The sequence below is a fragment of the Catharus ustulatus genome, chromosome 3, assembly GCF_009819885.2.
Source record: "Catharus ustulatus isolate bCatUst1 chromosome 3, bCatUst1.pri.v2, whole genome shotgun sequence".
NCBI lineage: Eukaryota > Metazoa > Chordata > Aves > Passeriformes > Turdidae > Catharus > Catharus ustulatus.
In genome coordinates, this window is record NC_046223.1 from 110,290,483 (window position 1) to 110,302,749 (window position 12,267).

Below are 12,267 nucleotides of genomic sequence, written 5' to 3' on the forward strand. Positions count from 1 at the left end.
CACTAATGTGAAGCACTACAGCACTAAAGCTGTGGGGCTTCAGCTCCCTCTTCAAAGCATGCAAGCACCAAACATTTTAACAGATACACAAGACACACTAAAATGTCTCCTGAGACCTGCCCATCCAGAGATCACTAAGCTCCTGCCTTTGGCCTCTCAGCTAGACACCTCTTAGTAGATGGCACAGAGCTGGGATACAGTGCTGATGTACAGTCTGATCTACACTGATGTGAGCTGAAAATAACTTCCATGGGAGCAGGATGAGTTACAGGAGAACAGAGACAATGAAAAATCCAGCTCAGAATTCTTGTTTCCACTTTCATGTTTCTGCCCCAACGCTGCACATGTGAGAATCACAAAAGCAATAATAAATTGATATGGAGGGGTTTTTTTATAGATAGCCAGCCACTGCTTTAGAGTGAAAAACATCTGACTGCATAACATGTCACACTGCAGCTCTGTCCCAGTGAAGACCATACTTCTTATATAAATGAAGTTATTTTGATTCAGTAAGAATTCTGTACTTGGAAGGAATGGAAGCAATAAACTAAATGAGGATTAAATACCAGATCTTGTCATCCTTCAGTGCATTAGAAGACCAAAATAATCAAGATTTTCAAATGCTATGTCAAGCTGTGCAGAGGAGAAAAGCAAACTTTTTGCTTGTTTTGGCATAGCAAGCTCTTTACAGCTTCTATTTGTTATAAGTTGGAAAATATAACATTGCATTTGCTAACCCAATAGATCATTTTCCTATCCAAAAAAGGAGAACTGCTTTTGTAAATATACAAACTAAGGACCTTACATTTTGTGGGAAGTATTTCTTTATCTAACTTGTCACTGTAAATGGTTATTTAAATTTTTAAACTCTCCTTAAACAAAACAATAATTTTGATGCTGAGTAATTCAGTGCATTTTGTCAAAAGAGTAACAGTTAATGTTTTCTGGTGATCATTCTCTGGCGAATCTTTTCTGATTTAAAGGATTAAATACTTCAAGTAAAAAGGACAATGTCTGGGTAGCCACAATTACAGATGATTATAGCAGGAGGAAAGTCCAAATAGTGCTTCCAGTATTAATCATCTTATTTGATCAAACTTAGTGTAGGAGACTCCAGCTTAGAGCCTAGAGTGAATGATCACCTGGAAATGATTTAATGCCATTTGGAACACCAAGAGAGGGGTCTGGCTTGTTATTCTCAATTATTGCCTATTGCTGTGCAGAAGCACTTTGAAAGCTGTCTAGATCCAAGACAACATTCAGTAGTGGCTGGTGACTCTGGGTGGCTGAAACCATCCAGCTGGGTCAGTTCAGTGCTTGCTGAAGATCAAAAGCAGCTACACCTTCTTTACTCGGACATCTAAAAAAGTAGTTGTTGCTTATGATCCTAGCCATGGAAAAGCTAAATTTGCTTCCAGACTTTAGAAGCTAGGAATTCAGTGAGAAATTCCATCTTGAAGTTAAGAAAGTAACTGTCTGAAAATTACTTAACAGGTAAGCAAGCCCAGACACTAACATCAGAAAGCTTTGATCCTATTACTGTTTCTCAAGCTGTTACTGCTTATGCTTTAGTGGCATTTAGCATGTGACACCTTCAGACAAAGGAAAAAGGAAAGAAAAGCCACAAGTGAGCTCAAAAGCAGCTCCAGACACTGCAGTCAGTGTCCTGTGTACTCCAGAAGGCACATCCATGGATGCTGGAGGGTTGATGCTTTGTGGTAGAACCCTGCATTGCTCAGCAAAGTCCCTTCTGTAGCTGGGACTGTTACCAGGCCATTAATGATGTCCCTGTCACTTGGATCCTGAGGAATTCACTGAAAAAGCACTAAGAAGTCTCTTCCCTCTACCAAAGCACCTCATCCCTGAACTGCAGAGGCTCCTCCTCCTCTGTGAAATTTAGTGATGTGGGGACAGTGACATACAACAGCCTTATTCAGAAAGGCTATCATCTACATACCTAATTTACAGGATTTGAGCCATACCTGATTATCCCAAGAGGGTCTAAAATTTCCTCCTCATCCTCATCTCCCTCTTCTTTTTCCTCCCCTTTTTTGACATTTTCCACTGATAAAAGCTGTGAGATTAGGTCAGGTGTCTTCTCCTCTCTGAAAAAATCCAATGCCTCATTTTCTTCATCTTCTTTCTCCTTGTCATCAGGCACATTTTTACCCTTGAAGTCAACGGCACTGGAAGATTTTGTACCTGCAAAACACAGTAATGGAGGCTAAACTGAGTATACGAGGTTTTTATACCTTGTACTTGTTTCTGACAGTTTTGTTTGAGGAATGAAGGACACGATCAGCTTTTGTGAAACTCTTTCAAAACACTCCCACTGTTCCCTTTATTCACTATGTGTCATTATGTGTCTGATCTGTTTACTGATTTAAAGTAGTTAAGTAGAGAAAGACAGAGGAAATGAACTTTATCTGAGACACAGCAGCACATGTCAAATCTGCTTATTTATGTTCCTTCTTCAGTCAACAGAAACAATACAATTTCCACATGGTGATTCATCCCATCCAAATGAAGTCATGTGAGAAGCTCCTCTTTGAAGTGCCTATTTCTATTCTACTGGCTACAGAGAGACTGTAAATACTCTTCTTACCTGTAGGTAGCTAACTTTCACGTAGCTAGCAAAGAGAAAAATTCTCTTTTTGACACTATTTAATTAACTTGGGCTAAAATTAGAGCACTGGACAGCATGTTTCTACAGCAGCTCTTCAGTTTACACTGAAAAATGAAGCCTGAAGTTCTACCACCTTTCAGTATGCAAGATGCTTCCAGCCCAGCAAATTCAGCCAACTGAAACATAAAACTAAGTCTTCTCACCATACTTGTTACATGCAAAGCACAGCAGAATGAGGAGAAAATGGATCCTTGTTGTTGATTTTTTGGATATCTAGGGAAGCAATTTAAAATAGTGAGACCAGCTTAAAAAAGGCTACTGAAAGCTATGATGGATGAAATTCATGGTTACATCATTTTGACTATTGAAGTAACATGGCATGGGAGACTCATCTCACCCTGCTTTTCATGTCTGCATCTGCCAAATCAGTGTAAGACTTACATTATTCTAAGGCAAATTTTGATTTCACATTACTGGCACCAAATCTGCCCACAGGATGTAGTCCAGCTACTTCAGATGCAGATGTGCACCATGCTTAGGTAAAGCAGCATGCAAAGATCAATCAACATGAATTCTGAATTCTCAGTGCAAGGGGTCTGCTTTCAAGAGAACACTGCCAGAGGAAAAAACCCCAAACAAAAACCTTACTACCTGGATCTTGCCACACATTTAGCAGCTTTGCCCCCCTTGACTTTAGGAAGCTGCCAATTTAACAGATCTAGTCACACTTGAAACTTCTGCAAAATGATGATATGTTTACACTTCTTAGTTTCTTGCAACTTCACTTACTTAAAAGTAACTCTCTGCAAAGAATCCTGCACAGCACCAAGCTGGAGTATTCCCTGCTCAGCAGCCCTCAGCTGAATTAAAAGCAGAGAACTCATGTTCCACTCATTCAGTATGCTGCTATGTCCAAGGTACATAGGAAAGGAACTATCAGAATCAACAACATGCTGGTAAATCAGACAAAGCACGGAAGAGCTGCTCACTAAGGGAGACCCTGCACTATCTTCTTTAGGGTGCATCTCCCCACTGGCAACATATGACTATTTAGCCTTCTAAACTTATATGTCCTGAAGCACAGCAGGAAATCAGAAACAGGATAGCACAATGCTTGCTTTGAAGGTGCCTACCAACATCTCTGAATGAGGCTCTCCACTGAGAGGACAGAAAAACACTAGCAAACATGACTGTGCAGCACTGCAAATGCACGTGAGGATATTTTCAGTGACAGACTTTATTCTGGCACTCTCTAGTATTTGGCTACCCAAGGCAAGAACTTAACAATTCCAAAAAGCACATTCATGGGAGAGGGGACACTCACATCTTTTAGTTACCTAAAAATTCCAGTAACTCAGGACTCGTTGCTAGATCCTCATCTTTGGAGATGAATTTCATTATATCATTGAACATAGCTCTTCGTTCAGAGATGTCAGATTCCCCCACGAAGAGAACTTTTCTAGGCAGGAGTGGAAGAGAAACCTGTGGATATCGTGCTGTCAGTCTCTGGTAGAGCTCTTCAATCTCACTGTACTTCTTGGAAACCTGCAATGAAAACGTGTTGCCCGGGTTAATTTCTTTACAGGAGAGACAGGAGCAGCAAAGCAGCAGTTTAAGTGCTGTGAAACATTAACTGTGGAAGTAGAAAACCATATATTAGCAAGGAGCTTTACACATGGCCTAGCAAAAGCCTGTTATGCACCCGGTGAATCCTCAAGCACTGTTGCTGGTCTTCTAATTCTGTTATTAAAATCCACTGCTTAATGGAATTAAAGTTCATTGCCAGAATCCATTTGTCTGACTCATCAGCTAATGAAATACTGCGAAGGTCACTGCTCCAGACACTCTTCTGACAGCAGGAATCCTTGTCTACTAAAAGTGATGCCCAGTCCTGGGAGACAGGAGGGAAGAAAAGCTCTACTTGGTAGGTATATGGTGGAGAAAGCTGCCTGTGCCTTTGCACCACTCCCATTCCTCACTCCTGGTGGTTTCAGTGCCCTTTGGCTGCTGAGGCTTAAAAAACTGTCACATCTTCTGCCCTGAAGAGTCACCTGACACAAAAACCTAAGGGCAAAGACCTCAGCTGACCCCTGGATATTCAGTACATCCACGAGAAAATAAAAAACAACAACTTGGCCATGGCCTAAAAGGTTCTCATACAGGGAGAAGATGCCAACAGTGAATGGAGTCATTCCTTCTGTGGACAAAGACAGGAAGCCTGAGGAGAAATAAGGCTCAAGATATTACAAGGAAAGCAATAGCAATGGGAATGTTGGTTAGAAAAGGTGTGGCTTTTATGCCACATTAAGTATTGAATTCAGTATCTTAAACCAAAACACAAACAAAACACTATCTCTAAGTGACATTATAGATGCAGTGAGGGTGACTTCCCTGCTCTGTGGTGTTATACAGATAATATATTTGTCAAGGCCCTTCATGGACCCATAATCTACCAAAGTGTTTCAGTTAATACAGAGATTAAAAAAAAACCTCCTAAAATATTGCTAGTGGAGTGCATAGGACACAGATACTCTTTTAGGATCCAGCTCTTATCCTCCTGGTAACACATGTTGCTGAACTCTAGTGGAGTGAATCCTAATTAACCCTGCAGTATGTGCAGTATTGCACATACTGAGATGGATATAAAAGATGGAGAGACTCAAGAACCACACCTTGGAATGGAGAAATGCAGAGTTCTCCCACAGACACAGGAATAAAAGAAAGTCAGCCTAACAAAAGCACAGAAGGGAAATGAGTTACAGATTAATGCAGAATCCCTACACTACCTTTATACAAGCAAACTAAACAGCACCAGGCATACCACAGCCACTGGAACCTGAGAGCAGCTACCAGAAATCTCATTTATAGTGTCTAACCAGAACCTGACAATGCCTGGCACAGTTCCTACACTCTGGGCAGCTCTCACACCCCCAGGTAAGATCTAGCCTGGTGGAGAGACCCCCTCAGCAGCCACTTTGGGCACTGATGAGCACTGCAGATGGAAAGAAAGTTAAATCCAGCACATGCAGCCAGACTGAGTGAGCTGCCCTCCAGGCCAGGGAACAGGCCCTGACAATAACAGGCACACCTCAACCAGTTCACTGATTCAGATGTGGGCACAAAGAGCAATAACCACCTCAGCTTTCACGCTTCCCTGCCTTTCGCAGTAATTACCAACCTAGCCAGATGATTTGGAAAAGCATTTGCATTTCAGCTGCAAAATGTTCACTGTGGGTTCAGTGTCCAGTCACAAAAGGCAAGCAGCTCTGTAACAAAGATCTGAAACACAACATCCAACCTGAGTTGATGGGGGATGAAAAACCAAAAATTTTATATTTGTCTTGTGAAAGCAACAAAGGTTAAGTGTGAGTAACACTGTGCTCCACATGCAGGATCTGAAATGCCATTCAGCAACCAAGCCCTAAAGTGAGGGCAATAGGGATGTTCCAGAACATCAAATTCTTCCCTTTGAAAGACCCCAAAAAGAGAAGGGAAAGCAATTCCAGAGCTTCTGAACTGCTGTACATTTTTAGTTTGGTAGGTCCCAGTAGCACTCTGAGCCAGGTATGGTGTCTGAGCCCCTCCCAAAAATACTCTGTAAACACAAACATAAGGGCAGTAAGGAATTCAGCAGTGCTCTTTCAAAAGAATAAACATCATTACCTTTCACCCAGGGAAAAAAAAAATTAAGTCTGATTTGCGAAGAACATTTAACATTTAATTAATTTCAATAATGACTACCAAATTTCTGAAAGCATTACAAGACAGCAGCCAATCAAGATTATGCCAAAACAGTTTTTTAAAATACTCTAACACTGAACTGAGATACACAAACTTATTTCTTTCCCCACTTAATTTCCATTCCTCTTCTATCAAAGTCTGTAAATTATTCATAAATCTCAATTTATGTCTAATTACACCACTGAACCTAAAGCAAATGCACACCCTCGCATCCCATCGCTAATTGCGCCTTTGTGGATCTGCGTGGGCTTTGAACAACAACGCCGGGAACGCACACGCGACACGGAATACCAAGTGTGACAGCACCGTGTCCAAAGCATACTAATGTGCTTCCCAAAGCCTGCAGCACACCGTGCAGGCCAACATCCAGCAGTGCCGGGATGCCCTCTGCTGGAACACCCCGCTGTACCAGGGAGGTGTCAGACCAGCCAAAACCATTCCCTGCTTGCCTAAGCCCAGTGCTGGCCCCTGCCAGCCCCTGCCAGCTGGGGCTCCTCACCCACTGTCCCTTGGTAGGCTCCATGACACCTGGGTTCAGCTCACTGCCAGATTTACCTTGGGAATGCAGTGGTAAGGCTGGCTAAGCCCAACAGCCCCACACTGGTGCATTGGGAACCACTGAATGGTTTGGGTTGGAAGGGACCTTAAAGATCATCCTGCTCAATACAGGACGGACACCTTCCACTAGACCAGGCTGCTCAGAGCCCCATCCAACCTGGTCTTGGACAATTCCAGGGATGGAGCAGCCACAGCTACTCTGGGCAACTTGTTCCAGTGTCTCAGCATCCTCACAGTCAAGAATTTCTTCCTTAGATCTAATCTAAACCTTCTCTTTTTCAGCTTAAGGTCATTCTCCCCTGTCATTTCCAGGTCCTTGCAAGCAGTCCCTCTCCTGCTTCCTTACAGCCCCTTTAGGTACTGGAAGGGGTCTAATGTCACTCTGGAGCCTTCTCCAGGCCGAACTGGCTCCCTCAGTGTCCTCACAGGAGAGCTGGCCCAGCTCTGTCACCACTTTGTACCCTTCCTCTGGATCTGCTCCAACAGGCCCATGTCTCTCCTGTACCTGTGACCCCAGAGCTGGATGCAGCAGCACAGAGGTCGTACACAAGTGCCAGACAGGTTCCACAGAGTGCATTTTTTCAAGTCAAATCTCAGACATGACGCAGAGCATTCTCACACCTTTCCAGTCAGAACGCCTTGCTCTGCTGCAACAATTCTGGACCCTTTCAATTTGACATCCTCTGTCAGTTTTCCAGGAGAAAGGCCTATCAGCATGTAACAAAATTAAATCTTGCCTTTCCTGGTTATCACTTACAGCTCTTTGAAAATTGTTGATGGATCCTATGGCCCAAAATGTCTGGATAAAAAACTAGCACAGCTCTAAACCCCATTTTATCAATCTTATTAAGTAAACAAAGTTCCATTTGATTAATATTCAAATATATTTTCTTCTGCTGCCTGTAATTCCTCCAGGTCTTGATTCTGCAGTTACTCTCTCCCCCTCCATGCCTCTAACTGAACTCTGTGAACACTGTGGAGCTAAACACCCACCACCTGTAAGTCAGCCTGAGTGCACACACTTCAAGGAGTTCTGTCAAGTCACAATATCAAAGGTTCAATCTGCTTCACTTCAAAAGAGTTAATCATGCAAATACAGCAAAGCATGTGCACATTTGCCAGGTCAAGACCTTATTTGCCTGTAACAATTAACATCCAACACAGAACTTAAAAGACAGACAGGGATGAGTTGAATGTTTTTTTTTTTTTCCACTGGGAACAAATAAATAAGTTGAATGTGATCAAGTTTAGCTAGAAGGTTAAGAAAACCACCGCGAAGTTCAAAGTGAAAACCTGAAGTTTGCTGCTAATCCCTCAAATCCCATGCATGTGCCTTGCCCCCCTCTTCCCAAGGGCCCCACACATGAAAATGCACACCGGAATGGCTGTAGGACACGAGCCTGGGACTCGCAGTTGTGCACAGAATTTGATCCTACTAAATATTAATGCTATTTAATGCCTCCTTTCCCTACAAAGCTCCTTTTACTGTCCCATTTCTAACCTCAAACTTGCCTTCCTATGCTTTGTATCTGCTGCAAGGATTTCAACAAACTGGAGATCTTACAGCTAACTCGAGCCCTTTGCCAGCCAGCGCACACCAACAAAGAGCACGCCTGATTTAACAGTATTTTGTAAAAACCAGAGTTACTGTGACTTTCTCCTTAAAAACCCCACTTCTTAACGCTGTCAGAAAAGGGAGATCCAGCATCTCTGTCCTTTAAAACAACCACCAGCTTTGGGTAGAGGAATCAAAAGCACCCCTTCTCCCAGGCAGCACAAACAAAGCTTTCACTTGGAAACTCCCAATTCAAGCCATACCAGAATTAATGTTGCTTGGTGACCCTGTGGGTATGCATTATGGTAGATTTTAATTACAAGACCACATGCTGTTCTCCTCATCTGTTTTGCCCAGCAGAAGAGCAAGAACTCTAATATTTCTTTTTAATCAACATGAATCCTTAGTGGCTCCTGAACCTACTGCTACACTGAGCATGAATTCCCGCCCCCCTCACATCACAGAAGCCATAAGGTGAAGGAATTTATCTTCACAACATATCTGTATGATAAGGAAAAAGCAACTCCAATGCACTCAGATTTTGAGGCAAAAAAAAAAAAAGGCCAACATAGGCAAAAAGGCAATGATGAAAACAAATTAATACACACCCACGTACTCACACACTCCCTCATTTTAAGAGAGGAAGACATTTCTATAGTAAATGCCTCCCTAAATTGTGCTGTGCCTGTCAAACACCAGTTATTTGCTCAGCTTTGAAAAAGAAAAAGCTTGACTAACAAATAACTTGTGCAGAAGAATCAAACCGGATGCAGATACAAAGAGAAGGCACTAAAGGCTGGGTGGATTTTTAATAAGGCTGGGAAGGGAGAAGTTAATTGCTGAAAAAGCTAAGGTGTAGCTGGAAAAAATGCCTTTAAGAAAAGCAAAGCCTTTTCTTTTTGTCACAGAAAATGGCAAATCTACAGGCAATAATTAAATATCACCTTGGTAGCAGTACTAAAGAGAAAACCAATTTCCCTCTTTCGATAGTACAAGAGTATTCTGACCTTTGAAAGAAGTGCAACTGACTTTTCCTTTAATTATCAAATATAACCTTAACATTATGCAGTTCTACAACCCATCTGCCCTATTTTACAATTAGCATTTTTTAAAATTAAAAAAATTCCTCCAGTTTCTAAAAATTTAGATCTGAGAGTCATCACAGAAGTGAATTCCTTCTTCTGTTAATGCTTCACAAACATTTTAATTAGAGATGCCACGATGCTGATTTTGCAGAGTCCTATTAAGGTTGGGGAATAGGGCACTCTGGATTGTTTACACCCAAACTAAAGGCTTCACAGATCAGATCTGAAATCTCTTTTTGATGTTCATCTGGTTTTTGTCATAGGGCCTTAACACATCTCCCCGAGAGGACAGAGCCTCAAGCTGCGCCAGGGGAGGCTCGGGTTGGACATCAGAAAGAATTTCTCCATGGAAATGGTCCTTAAACATTGCCATGAACTACCCAGGGGGGTGGTGGTGGTGAACCATCCCTGGACATGTTCAACAAGCGTCCGGATGTGGCACTTGCACAGTGCTCTGGCACAGCTGACAAGGTGATCTGTCCGAAGCTGCGTCAATGATCTTAAAGGCCACTTCCCACCCCAAGGATGCTATGGTCCGACCCTGGAGAGCACGGCTAGCTGAGAGGACGCTGCTGCCTTGCTCGCCATCCTTTCCCAGGGAAAAAGGAGCCGCTGGAGCCACTGGTGCCGCTGCCAGTGCTGCCGGTCCCGGTGCCAATGCCGGTCCCGGTCCCGGTGCCATTGCCGGTCCCGGTGCCAATGCCGGTCCCGGTCCCGGTGCCATTGCCGGTCCCGGTGCCAATGCCGGTCCCGGTCCCGGTGCCATTGCCGGTCCCGGTCCCGGTGCCATTGCCGGTCCCGGTGCCATTGCCGGTCCCGGTGCCAGTGCCGGTCCCGGTGCCGGTGCCAGTGCCGGTCCCGGTGCCGGTGCTGCCGCCCAGCGCCCGCCGCGCGCGCTGCAGGCCCTGAGGGCCGGGCGGGAGCGGCGGCTCCTGGAGGCCTCAGGGACGGCGACAGGCGAGGAGGAGCCACAGAACACGGACCCGGCTCCACAGGGGCCAAAACAGACACACCCCGAACATCGGTATGCAAAGACAAGGAAAATCCTAGCACGCCTGCCTGCCTTCCCTAACCTACGTGTCACGCTCCTGCTGTGACACTGGCTCCTTCCTTCAATTTGGCAGTTTCAACACAAGCAAAAAGAAGACGTCCCCTCTCCCATTCTGCCCCAGCACAGGCACATAGTAATAGTTTCTTCTTCCTCCTTCAGATGTCTCATGCGACTGCTCTGTGACAGAATTTGCCGTGTTAGATCTGCTGCCCACCGCAGCGTCGCTCTCTGCTGTTGCTCGGGTGCCTGGCTCGGACACTGCACCTGCAAACTCCTGGGGAAGGGTCACAGCTCCTGTTTGTGCTGCTCCAGCCTCCAGGAGAACAGGGCACTGCACAGACCCGCTGGCTGCAACCCCCCTTCCCTGCACTTCCTTCCACAGCACTGGCACTCCTCTCCAGGTTAAGCCATCTGCCTACACGCATGAGCTGCCTCAGCTCCCATGACAGTCATTGGTAAAATGACATTTTGGTGAAATGTGATTGAAGCTCAACTCACCTAACACAGGCAGCAGTGGCACCTTGGATGCTGCACTGCTTTCTCCTTGCTGCTTCAGGGCAGCTCCAATGCCTTTATGTCCTCTGTCACACCTGCCAGCCCTGTGCACACACCTACTTTAGGGTAGGGTAAGGTAATTTAGGGTTTCTCAAATGGTACCAGATGTTTTTGTTATGCAAAGTGGGTTCCCCCACCCCACAGATACTCAGCTACGTCCTTTTCAACAGCACTGAACTGATGGGGATGGGAGTTTAGAAAACCAAATGCAGACATCTAATTATAGACAGCATACTGTTCTGCCCAGAAAAAGGCATCCCATGTGATCTGAGATGCTTTGGGGTATCCAAGGGACTTGTGTGCAGCAGGCTAATACCACACAAGATCTATAGGAAACCCACAACCTTCTGAAGGCCAGGTAGAAAATCCCAGGGCACCTCTGAGTGCACACAGTGATTGGTGTGCAACTTTATTGACCCTCAAGCATTTCAACCCCTCACTGCAGCTGTCCAAAATGTAAATACTTTCCCTTTATGGTCAAAGAAGAGAGGCATTTCCAGAGGATGAGTCACATCATTCCCCTCCTCCCCACTGACCACACAAGCATGGACAGACTCAGATTAAAATATCTAACTTACAGAGAGATAAGTTACGACAGGTGAATCCCTCTGTTCCTTCCAGTAATACATACAGACAAGACTCATCGGAATGAATCGATGGAAAGCATCCATCCTCAACCTCCCAGCTCACGGTTTTGAATTACTCTCACACAACAAACTATATAATATATCATACTTAGTCAGCTGAAAAAAATGTAACTGATGAGATAAGTGTTATTCTCGTCAGGCTCCACCAGTTTTCTTCTTCATGAAGAATGAAATGTCAGGAGGCCTCACTAGAGGAGAAATCAGGAAGGTTCATTTCACTTGGGAAGAGCAACTGAGTGCTGAAAATCCTCCCAGAAACAGAACAAACAACCACAGCAAGCAGAGGGGCTGCGGTACAAAATCTGTTTATCCTCTTTATAGACAAGCTGATTTTATCAACTTATTCTTAAATGATGCAAAATGAAGGTAGATGATGACAGCCCAATTTAACACCTCAGGTGTAGTCAGATTCTTTCTTCCACAGAGCTGTGTGGAAATATTACATAAGC

The 12,267-nt window shown here is 44.3% G+C and overlaps 1 protein-coding gene across 1 annotated transcript in view; it reads right to left on the reverse strand.

Annotated features, from left to right (window-relative positions):
* Nucleotides 1–12,267, reverse strand: part of LOC116994718 (HCLS1-binding protein 3-like) — a 52,249-nt gene that overhangs the window by 32,835 nt on the left and 7,147 nt on the right. Inside the window, exons 3-4 of the mRNA XM_033056622.1 lie at nt 3,964–4,171; nt 1,983–2,202 (exon numbers count right to left, since the gene is read on the reverse strand). Coding sequence (XP_032912513.1) covers nt 1,983–2,202; nt 3,964–4,171 — 428 coding nt within the window. The remainder of the gene's footprint in view (nt 1–1,982; nt 2,203–3,963; nt 4,172–12,267) is intronic.